This window comes from Hyperolius riggenbachi, chromosome 3 (genome assembly GCF_040937935.1).
Source record: "Hyperolius riggenbachi isolate aHypRig1 chromosome 3, aHypRig1.pri, whole genome shotgun sequence".
Taxonomy (NCBI): Eukaryota; Metazoa; Chordata; class Amphibia; order Anura; family Hyperoliidae; genus Hyperolius; species Hyperolius riggenbachi.
Window position 1 is genome coordinate 59295584 of NC_090648.1, and position 22197 is coordinate 59317780.

The 22197-nt window shown below is 43.4% G+C and overlaps 2 protein-coding genes across 2 annotated transcripts in view; both read right to left on the minus strand.

Annotated features, from left to right (window-relative positions):
• Positions 1-2146, minus strand: part of LOC137562131 (zinc finger protein 585A-like) — a 66202-nt gene extending 64056 nt beyond the window's left edge. The window contains exon 1 of the mRNA XM_068273463.1: positions 2116-2146. Coding sequence (XP_068129564.1) covers positions 2116-2146 — 31 coding nt within the window. The remainder of the gene's footprint in view (positions 1-2115) is intronic.
• A 7037-nt stretch (positions 2147-9183) lies between these two features.
• The window catches only part of LOC137562132 (zinc finger protein 84-like), a 30048-nt gene continuing 17034 nt past the window's right edge, over positions 9184-22197 (minus strand). The window contains exon 3 of the mRNA XM_068273464.1: positions 9184-10096. Coding sequence (XP_068129565.1) covers positions 9184-10096 — 913 coding nt within the window. The remainder of the gene's footprint in view (positions 10097-22197) is intronic.

Below are 22197 nucleotides of genomic sequence, written 5' to 3' on the forward strand. Positions count from 1 at the left end.
GGTATAGGGGCCTTCAGTATAGGTAGCAGGGTATAGGGGCCTTCAGTATAGGCAGCAGGGTATAGGGGCCTTCAGTATAGGCAGCAGGGTATAGGGGCCTTCAGTATAGGCAGCAGGGTATGGGGGGCTTCAGTATAGGCAGCAGGGTATAGGGGCCTTCAGTATAGGCAGCAGGGTATAGGGGCCTTCATTATAGGCAACAGGGTATAGTGGCCTTCAGTATAGGTAGCAGGGTATAGGAGCCTTCAGTATAGGTAGCAGGGTATAGGGGCCTTCAGTATAGGTAGCAGGGTATAGGGGCCTTCAGTATAGGCAGCAGGGTATGGGGGGCTTCAGTATAGGCAGCAGGGTATAGGGGCCTTCAGTATAGGTAGCAGGGTATAGGGGCCTTCAGTATAGGTAGCAGGGTATAGGGGCCTTCAGTATAGGCAGCAGGGTATAGGGGCCTTCAGTATAGGCAGCAGGGTATAGGGGCCTTCAGTATAGGCAGCAGGGTATGGGGGCCTTCAGTATAGGTAGCAGGGTATAGGGGCCTTCAGTATAGGCAGCAGGGTATGGGGGGCTTCAGTATAGGTAGCAGGCTATGGGGGGCTTCAGTATAGGTAGCAGGCTATGGGGGGCTTCAGTATAGTTAGCAGGCTATGGGGGGCTTCAGTATAGTTAGCAGGCTATGGGGGGGATCAGTATAGGTAGCAGGCTGGGGGGATCAGTATAGGTAGCAGGCTGGGGGGATCAGTATAGGTAGCAGGCTGGGGGGATCAGTATAGTTAGCAGGCTATGGGGGGGGCTTCAGTATAGGTAGCACGCTATGGGGGGCTTCAGTATAGGTAACAGGCTATGGGGGGATCAGTATAGGTAGCAGGCTATGGGGGGATCAGTATAGGTAGCAGGCTATGGGGGGATCAGTATAGGTAGCAGGCTATGGGGGGCTCAGTATAGGTAGCAGGCTATGGGGGCTCAGTATAGGTAGCAGGCTGGGGGGCTCAGTATAGGTAGCAGGCTGGGGGGCTCAGTATAGGTAGCAGGCTGGGGGATCAGTATAGGTAGCAGGCTGGGGGGATTAGTATAGGTAGCAGGCTATGGGGGGATCAGTATAGGTAGCAGGCTGGGGGGATCAGTATAGGCAGCAGGCTGGGGGGATCAGTATAGGTAGCAGGCTGGGGGGATCAGTATAGGTAGCAGGCTATGGGGGGCTCAGTATAGGTAGCAGGCTATGGGGGCTCAGTATAGGTAGCAGGCTGGGGGGCTCAGTATAGGTAGCAGGCTGGGGGGCTCAGTATAGGTAGCAGGCTGGGGGGATCAGTATAGGTAGCAGGCTGGGGGGATCAGTATAGGTAGCAGGCTATGGGGGGATCAGTATAGGTAGCAGGCTGGGGGGGATCAGTATAGGCAGCAGGCTGGGGGGATCAGTATAGGTAGCAGGCTGGGGGGATCAGTATAGGTATAGGTATACAGCAGGCTGGGTGGGCTACCTTACCTACACTGCAGTAGTAGGTGGCTCCTCCTCCCGCTCCCCGCAGCCTCCTCCGCTCGCCCCCCTGCATAAATAAGCAGAAGCAGCCTCTCACCTCCAGCGTGGAGTGCAGTGCGGCAGACTTCACTTTCTAGTTCCCCCTAGTGGCCGCCTGACCGGCTCTTACTGATGACGTAGTAAGAGCCAGTCACTAGGGGGAATAAGGAAGTCAGCAGGAGGTCTGCCGCTCCGGGCTCCATGCTGGAGGTGAGAGAGGCTGCTGCTTCTTATTTATGCAGGGGGGCGAGCGGAGGAGGCTGCGGGGAGCGGGAGGAGGACACTTGCGGCGGATGCATGGCGATGCAGCATCGGGATTCGGCGGATTCGGCAAGCGGAAAATGGCGTCGGGATTCGAATCCACGAATCTCGAATATTTCCTAATATTCGAGGGATTCGTGGATTCGCCGGATTCGTCGTCCCATCCCTAATAATTATTCTTCCTAACACAGCAGGGCCCTCGCTATGCAGAGAATTCTAATCATCACATATTTAGATTGCTCAGAGATTAAAACATCAAAACTACTTATTACAGTGCGGATCATAGTGAACATTTGCTGATTGCTCCTGACTCCGGAGTGGATCCCTGCACATCCATTGCTTACCATTGGTGCAAGAACCTTTTCCAAGGAACATTGTACTGAGTACTGTTCGGTGCACAATGGAAGATCTGGGTGATAAGGCCTCCAGCAAATCCTTTGCTTACTCTAATGAGCAGGCTGCCATTATAGTGGCGATGGTACCCAACAGTGGTGGCTTCCTGAAGAGACCTGATCCCAAAACCATAAAAAGAGATGTGGAATACTTGAAAAAGAGATACACGGACTTGGATCTACACGCCAAGACTTTGGTAGAATACTACAAAGATGGAAAGATACCAAGGCAGATTAGGGCACAGGTGGCGCCAATTTTGTTTCCTAAGAATAAGGAGTATTGTGGAAGGTGGGAATATATATGGAATCGGGCGGCTTTTGATGCCATTCTATGTACCGTCCAGGAAATCATGAAGGAATTGCCACTTATTGAGGAACAGATTAACTCCAAACTCAGCATGCTGGCGGAATTACTGGATAAAGACGAGTTTGAGAAATTCAAAGATACCCTCCATAAGACCATAAAAGAATATGAGAAATCATTGGAGGAAGTCAAACGGGGGAAGTTTAATCGAGATGTGCAGGATTACAGTACTGGATATGTTTATCGGTGGCAAAGAGGACTGGGTGAGGTTCACCCTCGACGTCCCAGACCCGTCAAACCTAAAAATCCCCGTAAGAAACCCAAGACTCCCAATGATGGAGGAGAAGGGTCATCGACTGATTTTTTACCTATGACGGACAAGCAGTCAGGTCAGTCGGACAGTACAAGCGGAGGGGAGGAAAAAGGTATCAAAAGCAAAAACAAAGACAAGCTGAAGGACAACTCAAAGATGCAATTAAGGAAGAGAATGTAATACCAGTGGATCTTGTAGTGAACATTTAATCATATGAACTCTCAGAGGTGGAGCATCGTGTTCTCAATTTGGGACTATCATTCTGTCCAAGCAATTTCCCGGATTTTTTCCAACTGGACTTAGAACTGGCTAGATTTTTTAGATCTATTAAGTTAAAACAATTTTTCTCATCCAATTTTTTTGTTGCTTCTACACAGCAATATGATGATGATCGTTTGAGATTGAAAGATTGGGGACTTAGAAATCGTAGCCAGTTCATACCCAATACCCATGGTGTCATCAATACTTTCATTGATCAAGTTAACAAGGATGTTCGCCTCTTACAGGCTGACATTGAAGCCAAAAAGTGCCCATGAATCACTAACAATCTTTCTCCACAGGAACGTAGGGCCGTAGTTTCACTGTCTAAGAATAAATTGATCAATATTTGTGCAGCAGATAAGGGTGGTGCTGTTGTGATTGTGAATAGAGCCAAATACAGGGGTGAGATCTTGAGACAACTAGCTGAGGATAATGTCTATGAGAAATTGGGAGGTGACTCTACCCCTAACCTTCAATGACAGTTAGAGAGAATTCTGGTTGATGCAGAAGATAGGGGTATTATTGATAGAGATCTAAAAAAATTCTTGTATAAGAGATCTCTGAGAATTCCTATGATATACATACTCCCCAAAATACACAAGGGACTTAATGACCCCCCCCCCCCCCTGGACGTCCTATCGTCTCTGGGGTTGACTCCATCTTTTCTAACATTGCTGTCTTTTTGGATAGAATTTTGAGACCCATGGTGATTAACCTACGCTCATACTTGAGAGACACCCACCATTTTTTGGAGGTTATCTCGGGGGTGGAGGGATTGGATGATGAGACTTGGCTGGTCACAATGGACGTGAGTAGTTTGTACACTGTCATACCCCATGAGGGGGGTCTTGAGGCAGTTGATTTTTACTTGATGCTTTGTTCAGATTTTGATGACAAACAGAAAAATTTTGTAATGACACTTTTTGAATTCATCTTGAGAAACAATTATTTTCTTTTTGAATCTACTTTTTTTGTGCAACGTAGAGGCACTGCTATGGGCTAGACAGTGGCCCCCTCCTATGCCAATCTCTATATGGGGCTATACGAGGATGCTTTTGTATACTCGAGTCCTCTTTTTTGTAAACATGCGCTAATGTGGCAGCGCTACATAGATGATATTTTTGTGCTCTGGAGGGGGCCACGTTCGAACCTGGATGCTTTCATTGGTGAACTTCATGGCAGGTGTCCTACTATTGAACTCACAGTCCCTTGTGACCGGTCGAGGATTAATTTTCTTGATACATGGGTGATTAGGGAGGGTGGTCAGTTGACCACTGATCTCTTTATTAAACCCACGGACAAAAACTCTATCCTACATTTTTCTAGTTTTCATCCTCCCCATGTGAGATATAACATTCCGAAGGGTCAGTTTAAGAGGTTGGAGAGGATAGTGAGGGATCCCATGACGAGGTTACAAAGAATGGAGGAGATGAGATACAAGTTTTTGGCACGTGGCTATCCGATTACATGTTTACAGGATAATGTTAAGTTTAAGGGTGGAGGTAACACTTTCTCAAAACGATCTGGTATAAGATTAGATATTGGAGAAAGGATACCTTGTGTTACCACATATAATGTACTTTCAGAAAAGATTTACCACATTATCAACAAGCATTGGCCTATTTTGAGGAGAGGACTTCCAACTGGGAAGGAATTTCACGATTGGCCCCTGATGTCTTTCAAAAGGGCCCCTTCACTGAGAGACAAATTGGTTCACAATGATTTGGGCCCTACAAGAGTGGAGACGACACAAAGGGCTGGCACTTACCCTTGTATGGAGTGCCACCTATGCAGTTTCATTGTGAAGGGTGACACCTTCACCCACCCGAGTCAAGGGACTAAATTTAGGATTAAGGGTATACATACTTGTGACTCTAGATTTGTGATTTATCTTCTCAAATTTCCCTGTGGGTTGGGATATGTGGGTAAAACCACACAGCCCCTAAGAGACAGAATGTCCTCCCATAAATCACATATTAGGAATCAGAATCCTGAATTATCTGTGTCTGACCATTTTTGTAGCAAGGGACATCGGTTATCCCAGTTGCGGGTTCTGGTCTTAGAGGGGATACCCATACCACGTAGAGGAGGTGACCGACATCAAATTTTGGCAGTTAGAGAGAATTACTGGATAAAAAAACTGGACACCTTAGAACCCAGAGGTTTAAATAGGGACTATGATGTGACTATGTTGATTTGAGACCAGCATGATTTGCATATGCTATGATGTGATGCTTTTGAATATGTAACTATGCTTATGTTATATTTGTGTTTTTAGGAGGGCGTCACCTGGGGCGATTACGTTTGAAGTATGGTAACTATGTTTTATTTTACCTTTCTTAGTGTGCAGCATGGGAGGGATCGTGCCACCCCTTTTATATCAGCTCTGATGTCGAGGTGGTCCTTGACCTCAACGCGTGTATTGGGACGTGCTTCAGCCTCCTTCTTTTGAATGGGGATGATGCCTTGTGTTCCTGTATTGGGCCAAGGTGTTGTTTATGCGGACAGTGTCGGCGGTTAGACGATGCCTTGTGTTCCTGCATATCAGCAGGTGCTGTGAAGGATGGGCGTGTTTTACATTTTTTTGCCATCTCTGGTGGTGTTTTCCACCAGGCTGATGTGCGCTATGTCTGACGCTCTGTACTGCGTTAATGACGCCCATCCACCATATGCCAGCGCGTCTTTTTGTTTTTGGTTGCACTAATTGGTGGACGTTGTCGGCCGTATTGTTATTGGCTGATATTTTGGATCCGCCTACGATTATGTGCATGCCAGCGGCAGTCTGCTGATTGGCTGAGTGGGCTCAGCAGTCCTGATGCGGACGCTGTAGGCCCGGCGCTGATTGGCCGGTCGCACCTACTTAGATTCTGCCCAGGCTTTTTTTCATTTCCGTATTACGTACGGAAACAGCGTCCCGCTGATTGGCTAGCGTGCTGGCAGTCCTGATGCGGACGTTGTCGGCTCTGAGCTGATTGGTTGTGGGTGGTTGAGCTTTTGAGCGGTGAGTATATGCAGTTGACAGTGTTTGTACACTGTACTGACACTATGAATGGTGGTTCATAGCCCAATGTTTTACATGCTGGGACATGACAAGATGAGTGTCCAGTAGGTACTGCTTATTAATATTTGTTTCCACCGCTCCTCCGGTATGCTGCACTCTGATTGGTCTATGGTGCCTCTAGGTGATATCCTGATTGGATACACATACTCATGCATATGCATACTGGTTTAATGACTAGTTCTCTATGTGGTCCTCTTCTGTCTTATATAAGCATGATTTTAGGTGTAGATAGGCAGTGTGGGTCTGAGAAGATTTGAGAAAGGACTGAGTGGGTCCGAAACGCCTGTGCGTCATCTGTGCACGACCCACACTTTTTATCATGTTTTAACGTTTTGAATAAAGATTTATACTGATGGTACCAACTCACCTGAAGGCGGAAAGGATGCAGCACATGCAGAACAAGCTGGCAACGATGCTTTACAATGCATTTAAGGGTGATGTGACAGCAGAACGCAATCAAGGTACCACTGGCAGTAATCCTCCTCCTCCCAAATCCACGCAGGCAAGGACAGGACACTCTGGCGATCTCAGGGTGATGTCGGACATGCGGTCATTCTTTAGTCCAACGCCTCGCCATAGCCCTTCCGGATCCACCCTCCACCAACGCCTGGACCGGCAGGTAGCTGACTACCTGGCCTTAAGTGTGGATGTAGACACTGCGAGCAGCAACGATGAACCCTTGGTCTACTGGGTGCGCAGGCTTGACCTGTGGCCAGAGCTGTCCCAATTTGCCATACAACTTCTCTCTTGCCCTGCCGCAAGCTTCCTGTCAGAAAGGACCTTCAGTGCAGCTGGAGGCATTGTCACTGAGAGGAAAAGTCGCCTAAGTCACTACAGTGTTCAGTACCTGACCTTTATCAAAATAAATGAGGCATGGATCCCGGAGGGCTACTGCATGACCGAAGACTAAGTCAGTCCCCCCACACAGCATCTCTGCCTGCAGGCCGCTTGCCTTCTCCGCCACCACCAACAGGGTCCAGGACTCTAGGCGGATTCCTGTCTTCCTGAATTTTTAAGGCCGCTGCTAGCAGCGGCCACTATACTAATTTTTCTGGTGCGTGTACATGCCTGCCTAATTTTTCTGGCTGCACTGCGGGCGGCTGCAACAAAAAAACAAAAGGCATGTACATGTGCCCATCCCCCTTCGTGATCATTACCTTGCCGTGGTGAAGGGGCTTGCGTATCACAATGGTGCAATGACCGCCGGCTATATGAGTGTCTCGGGGTGGGGGGCACACCAAAGATAATAAGGTTGTTGCTTCATTGTGGTCAGACCAAATTTGATCAGCTGGACAGTCACTGTTGTTCTATCATTGAGCTACCACAGCCCAGCGACCATATGGGCTGGAAAACTGCCACGGCCTGCACTCTGGCCATGTTGCGCACCAGTCCAGCATGGCCATCACTACGCAAACAGCTGTTTGTGGTGCGTTACACAGTGAGTTTGGTGTGTCAGTGTGAAGCAGTACTCTAATTACACTCCCTGATTGATGTATACACATGCAAGATGTTTGAAAGCACTTTAGGCCTGCAATTTAGCATTCAATGTGATTTCTGCCCTTAAAACACTGCTTTGCATCAAATCAGATTTTTTACAAGGACTTTTGGCATGTATCCCACTCCGCCACCTGGGGGTCCAGGTGTTAGACCCCTTGAAACATGTTTTCCATCACTTTTGTGGGCAACATAGTTTTTTCTATTTTTCAAAGTTCGCCTCCCCATTGAAGTCTATTGCAGTTCGCAAACTTTTTCGCGAACTGAACCTTCCGCGGAAGTTCGTGAACCGAAAATCGGAGATTCGCGACATCACTAGTGCAAAGGTGCTAACACACATGTGCATTCTACATTATTATTAAATTCTAGGCAATTGTTACCACTGTTTTCCTTAATACACTTAGCAAATTTGGTGATTCCAGCAGGCATTTAAACTCTAAAGTTTGCCCCTTGACTTTAATGCTATTCATAAAACTTTTTTATAAAAATTGCAAAACTATACATATTTACAAGTTCACGAAAAAAATTGAAATTGCTAGAGACTTTCTCACTCATTCCTAGTTCACCACACCCAGATACACCACCGAAAAAGCAGGATACCAGGTCTATGCCAAATATTTAGCCTGTAGAACATATACAGTAAAAAGATCAGCACAATGATTTGGGCTTTATTCCTTTCTCCGGTCCCCAGTTGTCTGTCCTGAAACACTGAGTTAATCTTTTTGTATATTCTGATGATTGAATAAATCAGATAACCCTACTTGGCTAAGCCGTGGATTGGTATTTTTGTTTTTAAGAGAAGATACAGTGGCAATCAAACTAAAGATACATATTATAGAAAAACAATTCAAACAATATTGCCAGCACAGAAAACATTTTAAAGAATGTACAGTTTTTATTAAAACAAACTTAAATCACATAACCACCTCCATCAATGGGCAGATAAAACATATACAACATATTCAAACATATTCAAACCTTAATCTATCCCACCACCGTATGTCAGTCGGGGCCTCAAAGACTATTTCAACTTCAGATTGACATGATTTTCTAAATTCAATGTTGAACACATACTCATGCAAATATAAAAAAAAAATGTTGCATCATTTCACATCAAAGTTAACAACAGATTGCAAGGGCAAGTTACAGATCATAAACCTAATACTACATGACACACTGATAAAACGGGTATTCTATTATTACAGTCCATTGTGCACATAATGTAAATGTACATTTAAAAAAAAATGGCCAGGTTTCCATGTACCAGCTGATCACAGTTCACTTCATTTGTGAGTTTTGCTATTAGCGCAACCTGTGGTGCTCGAGTACTGCTCACATTGCTACAATAAAAACTGTTACTAATGTTGTTACCATAGCAATACTCCTGTTACCTGAGTACCATGGGTCATACAAATAACAGAACTCACGGTAACCTGCTGCCAGTAGTAATGGTAATATTGCTGTGCACTGTCTGTGTACAGCAATATTACTGCAGCTTTGTGCATCAACCCCCAAATCACATATGTGACTGTATATTTTCTACTTATCAAACATCATAATCCTGTGATGCTACAGCAAAAATGTTCATTAAAACGCAGTTTGCAGGCTCACATCCACTCGCTCATGTATCTTCTGATGTTTTCTCAGAGATGACTGGATTGAGAAGCTCTTGTTACATTCTGAGCAACTAAATGGCTTTTCTCCTGTGTGACTTCTCTGATGCTCAGTAAGATATTCCTTAAGCAAAAAACATTGATCACATTCTGTACATTTAAATGGTTTTTCTCCTGTGTGAATTCTCTCATGCTGAGTAAGATATCCCTTCCTTGAGAAACTTTTATTACATTCTGTACATTTAAATGGCTTTTCTCCAGTGTGAATGCGTTGGTGTAAAATGAGAACTGATTTTGTGGCAAAACATTTCTGACATTCAGAACAGCAAAAAGGTTTCTCTCCAGTATGAATCCTCTCATGGCTTATAAGGGTTGGCTTGTCAGTAAAAGATTTGTCACATTCAAAGCAGGAAAAAGGCTTCTCTCCAGTATGAATCCTGAGATGCTTTGTAAGGCTTGACTTGTCAGAGAAAGATTTGTCACAATCTGAGCAGGAAAAAGGCTTCTCTCCAGTATGAATCCTCTGATGCGTTGTAAGGGATGACTTGTTAGTGAAAGATTTGTCACATTCTGAGCAGGAAAAAGGCTTCTCTCCAGTATGAATCCTCTGATGAGTCATGAGGTTTCCCTTCCGACTGAAACATTTTTGACAATCAGCACAAGAAAATGGCTTCTCTCCAGTGTGGATCCTCTGGTGTGCTTTAAGGTTCGACTTGTCAGTGAAATGTTTTTCACACTCTGAACAGAAAAACAGCCTCCTCCCGGTGTGACTCCTCTGGTGTCTAATAAGCTCTGATTGATAAGGGAAGCTTTCCTCACATTCTGGGCAGTGATGTAGATTGTCTCCTCTGTGACTCATCATGTGCTGCTGGAAATACTTTTTGCACCTGCAATTGAAGATATTATACATTATTGTTACTATATTCCCAGAAGCTCTTACAGCTTATCAAAGAAAAATAGGTCTGTCATAAATCTATACAAGAGATGATAATCCCTTTTAAAGTGAACCTAAACTGAGCTAAAAAAAAAAGAAATTAAACTCACCTGGGGCCTCTACTGGTCCCCCGCAGCCATCCTGTGCCTGCATCAAGACAAACCAATCTTCCGGTCCCCCGCAGCGACTCAGTTTTGTTTTTGGCAACTAAGACAGTTGATGGTCACTGCGCCTAAACAGCCCTGGCTGCGCATGGCCTCAATCACACTCCCATAGCCTAGAGCATCCTGCGCATGCACAAAATCCTGTATTGTACATGCGCAGGATACTCCCGGTGACAGGTGCGTGATTGAGGATGTGCGCATCCAGGACTGCGCAGGCGCAGTGACCATCAGTCACCGAAAATGAAACAGAGTCACTGCGGGGGACTGGAGGATCAGTTTTTCCTGGCGCGGGCACAGGGCGGCTGCAGCAGGCTAGTAAAAGCTTCAGGTAAGTTAACCACCCTGGCGTTCTGATTAAATCGCCAGGGTGGCTGCGGGAGGGTTTTTTTTAAATAAAAAAAAAACTATTTCATGCAGCCAACTGAAAGCCCACTAGAGGGCGCTCCGGAGGCGATCTTCCGATCGCCTCCGGCGCCCAGAATAAACAAGGAAGGCCGCAATGAGCGGCCTTCCTTGTTTTGCTTATATCGTCGCCATAGCGACGAGCGGAGTGACGTCATCGACGTCAGCCGACGTCCTGACGTCAGCCGCCTCCGATCCAGCCCTTAGCGCTGGCCGGAACTTTTTGTTCCGGCTGCGCAGGGCTCAGGCGGCTAGGGGGGCCCTCTTTCGCCGCTGCTCGCGGCGAATCGCCGCAGAGCGGCGGCGATCAGGCAGCACACGCGGCTGGCAAAGTGCCGGCTGCATGTGCTGCACTTTATTTCATGAAAATCGGCCCAGCAGGGCCTGAGCGGCGACCTCCGGCGGTACTGGACGAGCTGAGCTTGTCCAGACCGCTCAGGTGGTTAAACTCTTTTTTTAGATAGAGTTTAGGTTTCCTTTAAGACACTTGAAATTAGCACAGGATAATCCATAATGCTGCTTGTGTCATTCACAAGAATTACACTGCAAAATTTTAATCTTAGAAAAATGTAATTTGAATAATTTGTTCCAAAAAAATCCACCTATTGCACCGGCTGATATTGTATTTAGAAATACATTCATTTTAATTTTCCTAAGAAATCACAGCTGCTGCATGTAGACATTACTCAATGTCCTCATCACTTAAAGGATACCTGAGCTGAGCTGGTACAGAAAAATATAACAGTTAGGGGAGGTGTACAGATTCTTATCACACCTCCCCTGTGCCAGTGTCCCCTTCCATTGTGCAGTAAAAGGCCTTGTTGTGTAAGCTTGATTGGCACCCTTTGAGCCGGACATGCTATGCTGCACATGCACAGTATGTCAGGTCAGCAGCCTTGTACCTGCACTCCTTGCATGCACACATGGAAGGAGAGAAGCGGGGAGTGCAGTCACAAGGCTACTGTGCATGCACAGTGTAGTGTGTCTGGATCAAATAGTGCTGACCACGCAATCAATGGTTACAGAACAAGGCCTTTTATTGCACAATGGGAGGGGACGCTGGCACAGGGGAGGTGCGGCAAGCATCTCTGCACCTCCCCCACACACTTATACCATTCATTTTTCTGTACCATCAGGTATCCTTTATGTTTAAAAGGGAAGTCTTCACGGCCAGAATATAAGAACAGATACGATGCTATCTCATAATTAGATTGTTTTCATGCAGAAAAAACTGACGCTGAGTACTGTGCCCTCTGGCCACTCATTTTTATCCCTCCCCTTCTGTATTATCTCTTGCATGTCAGTCTTTAATTCTTATTTGACTACTGCCCTACAATATTTGAGATTGTTATACCTCTTTTATACCTCTAAATGTTACATTATCTAGGTTCTTCATATCTGACCTAGATATCGCCTCATGACTGGTTACTGATGTCTGATAAACTGTACCTCCCTTCTATTAATCCTAATTTGTTTATCAGATTCTCTTTTACATGTGGAATTTATTCAGCCGCTTAATGTACAAAAATAATATTTACACTTTATCTTTAAATAAACAAACAAATTTGATGTAAAGAGCTTCTGTTAGTCCGGCCTAACACTAGTTTTAATGTTTTCCTGGTAACAGGTTCACATTTGCACTGTATGAAACCCACACACATGTAACCCAATTATACACACTTACTAGTTTATGTAATATCAAACTTGTTAACATAATTAATCTTAAAAATACAAGATAAAGAAAAACAACAATACAATTCTAACTACAATGTATTTAAACTTAAGTCTAATATTGCAGTTGAATAAATCAGAAGGGTCCTAGTTACCTGGTAGGATGTAGTATTGGGACTCCGTATTCCTGGGAAGTCTCTGGTATTCTGCTACCTGACTTAGGCCTGAGCCATCTTATATTCGCTTTTCCTCTATTGACTAGCATGAGGTTGTTTTCCATTGGTTAAAAAGGGTTTATTGTGAACAACAAAAGCTGTGTTTACAGTAGTATTAAAGGGCAGTTTCAAGACCTCTTTATTTAAATTAACCCCCACCCAGCAAGGTGATAACTTCATTAACATTTCACAATATAGGAACAAAAGGAAAATGGAAGGAGCTGATCAAAGTTAGAGTTTCTTCTTCTTCTAACAACAGATGTAACCACAATACAGAGGTCATTAAATTAAGGACAGTTTCAGTGTTCTATGCATGCACACTACTATGTTCAAATACAACAGCAGGGCTGCTAGGCAACTGGCATTGTTTAAATGGATATACATATGGCAGCCTCCATATTCTTCACACTTCAGTTGCCCATTAATTGATTTGTTTCTGTGTGTTAATAGAGCAAGCAATGCTCAAATGGCTCTATCAGAAACTGGCAGGTAGGAGTGTGAAAGTTTGACACCAGACAATGAATTATTCCAGATATTGAAAGTAAGTAACGAACACCCTTCTCATGTGCAGCTAATTGCTTATGTAGACAGGGCCGGTTTAAGCAACAATGGGGCCCCAGGGCAAAATAAACCTGGGCCCCCCCCCCCCCCAACATATACCCCGGAACAAAAATCGGCATTAGGGGACCTTTTTTGCAGCTGGTATAGTCAGGGTGTGAAGTCCCAATCGGTCGGAGCTCCACATTCTGGCTATCCCAGCCTGCATGGGGAACAAGGGGTTAAAAAGTTTCAGGAGAGGGGACCCCACATAATTTTTTTTTTAAATTCCTACACTCTAAACATAAAAAAAAAAATTGGGTAAATAGGAAAAAATGCCAGGGATCTTCATACAGCCATATTGCGGCTGTATAGCGATCCCTGGCCAAAGCGCTGTGGCTGCGTATAGACCCCCTGGAAACCCCATCAAGAAATTGATTGCACTTTCGTTTGATGCATGTAAAATTACACTACCGTTAGGTTTGCTACTTAAAGTAACATTTATCGCATTTAAAAATATACTTTTTTCCTTCGAAATTTTAAAATCGATTTTCTCAAAAACTATAAGGTCTTTTTGAAAAAAAAATTTTTCTCTTATTCCTAATGATCTCCTTAACATATCCTGCAAATTTAGGGTTTCTAGCATTTAAGGTGGATTTGCTATTAACCATTAAAGTCGGCAGGTTTTTAAATGTGTATTTTTTTTCCTTTGAAACTTTAAAATCGATTTTCTCAAAAACTATAAGGCCGATTTGAAAATGTATTTTTCCTCTTCTAGCTACTGGGGGCCTCTACTAGGTCTGGGGCCCTGGGGCAGCTGCCTCCTTTGCCTTAATGGTAGCGCCGGCCCTGTATGTAGAAAGATGAGAATTTCTAGAGGGTAAATCATAACAGCTCCTTCAACAGACTACAGAGAGTATTGCAGTCAAGGTTCCACTAAAGAATAATTTGTGCCTAATGTCAGAATTGGAAATCATAAAAGTAAAAAAAAAAATTGTTAATCTTAGAATGCAAAATGCTTTGTGCAGCACTGATCTGTGTTTATGGCAATTATCTTTTTTTTATTTGTTTGTTTTTACAAATACTGGCATTTCCATTTAATTAACAGTGCCTTAGGTTTTCTATAGGTATTAATTTTCATATATTGATAATCAAAAACACTTAAATGCACCTTTCTAATATTTTATTAAAACCTCCCTTATGCCACCAAAACAGCTCAGACCTATGCACCTATTGGTGTCCAAGACTCCTTCAAATGTATCTTGTGATATCTGGTTTCAAAATGTCTGCAGCAGAGTCACCCAATCAGAAACAGTCTGTATGCATGTTGGATTATCGTGGCTCTGTACAATTAACAAGCTGACACATCATTGCATTTCAGCGGTTCTGGAGGTGTGTTTAGCTTACAGGGACAACAAAGGATGATTTGTATATTTAGCAGTGATGCATCGTGGGAGACATCATATGCTCACTCCAATTATAATAATTGCAAATACCTTTTGTTTAAAAAAAAACAAAAGGCAAATTTTTGTTTTGCATTCAGATACTAAACTTTCTCCAGCATGTAATAAATGTTTATCATAAGGTAGCCATATGTCTAGCGATGATGGGCAGACTCGATCAAGAGACAAAACTCTCTCTTATTGAATCTGATTAGAGAGAGCTCTGTTGGCTGCTCATACACTGGAGGCTGTTTCCCAATCAATTTCAGCATGAAATCTCTTGGGAATCACTCTGAGTCTGTTGCATCTGCTGCGCTGCTGATTTCATACACACGCCACGTGTTGTGCACCGGCAGCTTAATTACTGCTAATGGAAGAGCGATAGATTCGGAAGATGGATGGGCACTGCAACACAGGACAGGTAATGTATAAATGCACACATACACATTTATAGACTGGGGGAAAAAGCCGTTACCTCTGCTCCCCCGATCAACATCTTACAGCATGTCTGATCAATACATACAACCAATTTGGGCCTGAAATTGGTTGCATTGTCGATTGGGCATGCACTTGGCTGCATTGATTATCATGCGATTCAATTATAGTTATCAAATTGGATGGTCAATCAGCTGCCAAGTCGAGAGATGTATCGCCACTTTTACATATATGCTTCACCTGAGCTTGTTTGAAGAAACAGCACCTGCATATAAAACCCAATTAAATCCTTTAGGTTAGGAACACACTAGGCAGTGCAGGAAAGATAGCATTTTGCTGCATATGCGCTTGTATTGCATTTTACATGCATTTTCTGTGCGGTTTGTGTTTTTTTCCCCCACATACTTTTTTCTGGCATTTTGCATGCGTTTTAAGTCGCATATGCGTTTTGTATGTGTTTTTGAATGCGTTTTATGCAAATCACTAGGGAAGTCAACAGGAAGCATAAATAAATCATCAACTTGTTTTTTTTTAAACGCATATAAAAACACATGTAAAACACATATAAAATGCATATAAAATGCACTAAAACGCAATACCTCTGCATCACCATTGACTTTCATTATGTGCATTTTTGATGCGTTTTTGAAAAATATGCAACAAAACCAGTGTTTTTAAAAACGCACATTGCAGAACGCAAGTGTATGCATTTTTTCATGTGGCTCACTGACTTGCATTATGTGCTTTTCTGCTGCGTTTTATGCAACGTTAGCATTTCTGCCTAGTGTGTTCCCTGCTTTACAGTGTTACAAATTCTTACTCATCTGTCCACTGGGGAGCTGTGTCTAATGCCAGCAATGAATAACACTCTGCATTTAATTAACCTCTTGGGTGTTGTTTTTTCCAGGACTTTTGTTTCAAGAGCAGTACACTGTATGTATTAGTTTTTCTGGCAAAAGTCAAACAATTCCAATAAATCTGAATCTGTCTTATAACAGTGCCAGCATATGCCCTGGTACCGCAATAATATACCCCCCTCCTCCTCTGCCAAGTGTAGGTAGCCAGAGATTGCCACTCCTTGTGGGCAGCCATAGAGGTGCTACAAATATAGGTAAGTTGAGAGTTCCCTTCCTCCATTATAAATAGCCAGACAGAGTGCTCCCCCATTGATAGCCAGAGATGTCCGCCAAGTATAGGTAGCCAGTGAGTGCCGACCCATTATAGGTAGCCAGACAGTGCCACCTCCAGTGTAGGTAGCCAGAAAGTGGGCATTCCAAATCTCCCATGATTTATGGCCACATTTAAAAGGAAGTGAAATCTTTCGCCCGCATGCAAAAAAAAAGTTTGCTCAGGCCTAACACTACCCTTAATGTTCTCCCTCCTGCTACATGTACACGTTTGTACAGTATAAAACTCATACATGTGCCACTCAGTTATAAAAGTCACACTTACAAATGTCAAGTTTATGTAATGTCAAACATATTAACATAATTTATCTTAAAAATACAAACAAAAGAAAGCTAAATAGCACAATACAATTCTAACTACAATGCATTTAGATTAACATTGCAGCTCAGGAAACCAGAAATGTCATAATTACCTGGTAGGATGTAGTATTAGGAATCTTTATTATTTAATCATTACAGTTAGTACTCTAACTGACTTAGGTGTGACCCACCTTATATTTGCTTCTCCTCCATTCCTGCTCCACAGTTAATCCAACAGCTGTGTCTTATCAGTCGTTGGACGCCTCTTATCAATGGTAATGCCTTGTCATTTGCACATCTTTTACTTGGCAAAAATTGGCCAACTTCTTCAAAAGACAAATGGAATTAGCTAATCAAGGTTGGAGATTCTACAATAACATAATAATAGATGTAACAATAACAATAGATGTAACCACAATACAGAGGTCAGCAGAGGATGGACAGTTTCAGTGTTCTTTGCATACTGAATAATATGTTTAGTACCAAATTCACAATTTTAAAAAGCACTCTCCTCAAAATCTTTTTAGAAATCTTACAGACATATATGTATCATTAAATGGAGCATTTATTCTATTTTTTTTCTATCATATTCTTGCTCTGACACTACAACATATTTAATATCTGAATATATGAAAAACTTGTGTACCACAGCAAAAGATTATCCTCCTTACTTAACCACTTGAGGACTCAGCCTTTACCCCCCCTTAAGGACCAGCGCTGTTTTTTCCATTCAGACCACTGCAGCTTTAACGGTTTATTGCTCGGTCATACAACCTACCACCTAAATGAATTTTGGCTCCTTTTCTTCTCACTAATACAGCTTTCTTTTGATGCTATTTGATTGCTGCTGCGAGTTTTACTTTTTATTATATTCATCAAAAAAGACAGAGAGATATTTCTCCCACCCAATATGGGTATGTGTAAAAATACACCCCAAAACACATAATACTACTTCTCCTGAGTACGGCGGTACCACATGTGTGGCACTTTTTTGCACCCTAACTGCGCTAAGGGGCCCAGAGTCCAATGAGTACCGTTAGCATTTCACAGGTCATTTTGAGAAATTTGGTTTCAAGACTACTCCTCATGGTTTAGGGCCCCTAAAATGCCAGGACAGTATAGGAACCCCACAAATGACCCCATTTTACAAAGAGGACATCCTAAGGTATTCCGTTAGGAGTATGGTGAGTTCATAGAAGATTTTTTTTTTTTGTCACAAGTTAGTGGAAAATGACACTTGGTAAAAAAAACCCAATAAAAATCATTTTCCGCTAACTTGTGACAAAAAGCTAAATCTTCTATGAACTCACCATACTCCTAATTGAGTACCTTGGGGTGTCTTCTTTCTAAAATGGGGTCATTTGTGGGGTTCCTATACTGCTCTGGCATTTTAGGGGCCCTAAACCGTGAGGAGTAGTCTTGAAACCAAATGTTTCAAAATGACCTGTGAAATGCTAAAGGTACTCATTGGACTCTGGGCCCCTTAGCGCAGTTAGGGTGCAAAAAAGGGCCACACATGTGGTATCGCCGTACTCGGGAGAAGTAGTACAATGTGTTTTGGGGTGTATTTTTACACATACCCATATTGGGTGGGAGAAATATCTCTGTAAATGACAATTTTTTGATTTCTTTACACACAATTGTCCATTTACAGAGATATTTCTCCCACCCAATATGGGTATGTGTAAAAATACACCCCAAAACACATTGTACTACTTCTCCCGAGTACAGCGATACCACATATGTGGCACTTTTTTGCACCCTAACTGCGCTAAGGGGCCCAGAGTCCAATGAGTACCGTTACCATTTCACAGGTCATTTTGAGAAATTTGGTTTCAAGACTACTCCTCACGGTTTAGGGCCCCTAAAATGCCAGAGCAGTATAGGAACCCCACAAATGACCCCATTTTACAAAGAGGACATCCCAAGGTATTCCGTTAGGAGTATGGTGAGTTCATAGAAGATTTTTTTTTTTGTCACAAGTTAGCGGAAAATGACACTTGGTAAAAAAAACCCAATAAAAATCATTTTCCGCTAACTTGTGACAAAAAGTAAAATCTTCTATGAACTCACCATACTCCTAATTGAGTACCTTGGGGTGTCTTCTTTCTAAAATGGGGTCATTTGTGGGGTTCCTATACTGCTCTGGCATTTTAGGGGCCCTAAACCGTGAGGAGTAGTCTTGAAACCAAATTTCTCAAAATGACCTGTGAAATGCTAACGGTACTCATTGGACTCTGGGCCCCTTAGCGCAGTTAGGGTGCAAAAAAGTGCCACACATGTGGTATTGCCGTACTCGGGAGAAGTAGTACAATGTGTTTTGGGGTGTATTTTTACACATACCCATATTGGGTGGGAGAAATATCTCTGTAAATGGACAAATGTGTGTAAAAAAAATCAAAAAATTGTCATTTACAGAGTGATTTCTTCTACCCATCATGGGTATGTGTAAAAATACACCCTAAAACACATTGGTCTACTTCTCCCGGGTACGGCGATAGCACGTGTGGCACTTTTTTGCAGCCTAACTGCGCTAAAGGGCCCAACGTGCAATGACTACCTTTGGGCTTTACAGGGGTGCTCACAATTTAGCCCCTCCCCCCACATGACAGGACAGTTAACAAACCCCACAAATGACCCCATTTTAAAAATAAGACACCACAAAGTATTCCATGAGGGGCATGGTGAGTTTATAAAAAAAATTCTTTTTTGTCACAAGTTAGCAGAAAAGGATACTTTGTGAAAAAAAACAAAAAACAACAATTTATGCTAACTTGTGACAAAAAACAAAATCTTCTATGAACTCACCATGCACCTCACGGAATACTTTGGGGTGTCCTCTTTCCAAAATGGGGTCATTTGTGGGGTCTGTCCTGGCATTTTAGGGCCTCTGCAATCATTACATGTATGGCCAGTATTTCTGCTATACTCCTTATATTGGGCATACAGGTAGTGCATTCTGGGCTGAAAGGAAAAATGAACGGCAAACATCCCTTCATTCGCATCGATCAATGTGGATGAACAAATATCTGCCAAAAAATGTGAAACAAAAAGAAAAGAAAGAGGGACATAGGCGCTGCCACCCCAAAAATCCAAACCCACCAGCTCGTATGCCCAGGCAATCCTGATTTATTCATCCACATTGATCGATGTGAATGGAGAAATCATTGCTTGAGTTCTTTTTTGATACAAAGTGCTTGCCAAAGCATATGAACCCCAACACCACACCTTGGCCCATATGCCTCGGCAAACGTATCTTTTTTACTGTGGAGGAGAAATCTCGTCCTACAGCGCTGCATGCACTGATTTTGTGTAACCTGACAGAAGCGCAATGCTTCTGTCAGGATGCACCATCAGTGCTGCAGCTGATTGGTCGGTCGGTCGGTCTGGATAGAAAAAAGAGAGAAGAAAAACGAAAAAAACAAAACAAAAAGGAGGGGAAGGCGTCCGCCTGGACATAGGAGCTGCCACCCCAAAAATCCAAACCCACCAGCTCGTATGCCCAGGCAATCCTGATTTATTCATCCACATTGATCGATGTGAATGGAGAAATCATTGCTTGAGTTCTTTTTTGATACAAAGTGCTTGCCAAAGCATATGAATCCCCAACACCACACCTTGGCCCATATGCCTCGGCAAACGTATCTTTTTTACTGTGGAGGAGAAATCTCGTCCTACAGCGCTGCATGCATTGATTTTGTGTAACCTGACAGAAGCGCAATGCTTCTGTCAGGATGCACCATCAGTGCTGCAGCTGATTGGTCGGTCGGTCGGTCTGGATAGAAAAAAGAGAGAAGAAAAACGAAAAAAACAAAACAAAAAGGAGGGGAAGGCGTCCGCCTGGACATAGGAGCTGCCACCCCAAAAATCCAAACCCACCAGCTCGTATGCCCAGGCAATCCTGATTTATTCATCCACATTGATCGATGTGAATGGAGAAATCATTGCTTGAGTTCTTTTTTGATACAAAGTGCTTGCCAAAGCATATGAATCCCCAACACCACACCTTGGCCCATATGCCTCGGCAAACGTATCTTTTTTACTGTGGAGGAGAAATCTCGTCCTACAGCGCTGCATGCACTGATTTTGTGTAACCTGACAGAAGCGCAATGCTTCTGTCAGGATGCACCATCAGTGCTGCAGCTGATTGGTCGGTCGGTCGGTCGGTCTGGATAGAAAAAAGAGAGAAGAAAAACGAAAAAAACAAAACAAAAAGGAGGGGAAGGCGTCCGCCTGGACATAGGAGCTGCCACCCCAAAAATCCAAACCCACCAGCTCGTATGCCCAGGCAATCCTGATTTATTCATCCACATTGATCGATGTGAATGGAGAAATCATTGCTTGAGTTCTTTTTTGATACAAAGTGCTTGCCAAAGCATATGAATCCCCAACACCACACCTTGGCCCATATGCCTCAGCAAACGTATCTTTTTTACTGTGGAGGAGAAATCTCGTCCTACAGCGCTGCATGCATTGATTTTGTGTAACCTGACAGAAGCGCAATGCTTCTGTCAGGATGCACCATCAGTGCTGCAGCTGATTGGTCGGTCGGTCGGTCGGTCTGGATAGAAAAAAGAGAGAAGAAAAACGAAAAAAACAAAACAAAAAGGAGGGGAAGGCGTCCGCCTGGACATAGGAGCTGCCACCCCAAAAATCCAAACCCACCAGCTCGTATGCCCAGGCAATCCTGATTTATTCATCCACATTGATCGATGTGAATGGAGAAATCATTGCTTGAGTTCTTTTTTGATACAAAGTGCTTGCCAAAGCATATGAATCCCCAACACCACACCTTGGCCCATATGCCTCGGCAAACGTATCTTTTTTACTGTGGAGGAGAAATCTCGTCCTACAGCGCTGCATGCACTGATTTTGTGTAACCTGACAGAAGCGCAATGCTTCTGTCAGGATGCACCATCAGTGCTGCAGCTGATTGGTCGGTCGGTCGGTCTGGATAGAAAAAAGAGAGAAGAAAAACGAAAAAAACAAAACAAAAAGGAGGGGAAGGCGTCCGCCTGGACATAGGAGCTGCCACCCCAAAAATCCAAACCCACCAGCTCGTATGCCCAGGCAATCCTGATTCATTCATCCACATTGATCGATGTGAATGGAGAAATCATTGCTTGAGTTCTTTTTTGATACAAGGTGCATGCCAAAGCATATGAATCCCCAACACCACACCTTGGCCCATATGCCTCGGCAAACGTATCTTTTTTACTGTGGAGGAGAAATCTCGTCCTACAGCGCTGCATGCACCGATTTTGTGTAACCTGACAGAAACACAATGCTTCTGTCAGGATGCATCATCAGTGCTGCAGCTGATTGGTCGGTTGGAAAAAAAGAGAGAAGAAGAAAAAACAAAACAAACAAAAAAAAAAGCAAGCAAGCAGCAAAGCACTTCAATAACATTAACTAAACTTTATTAAATATGTTCAAACCAAACAATAACATTGGTAACCAAATATTAACTTTTTTGCTTACCTGTTTTTTTTTTTTTTTTTTGTTTTTTTTACCTGCGAGCTGAGGATAAACTTCTCCTCCCCCATGGGTCAATGTGCAAAGTGCAAATCGCACAGATATGTGGCGAAGTACATTATGCATTCTGTCCCAAGTGAAAGGAGAGGTTTCTGGCAGGCCAGTGTATTTGGATCTCTCAAAACCTGATGTTTGGGTTCACACTGCATACTGGCCTATCCGGTCG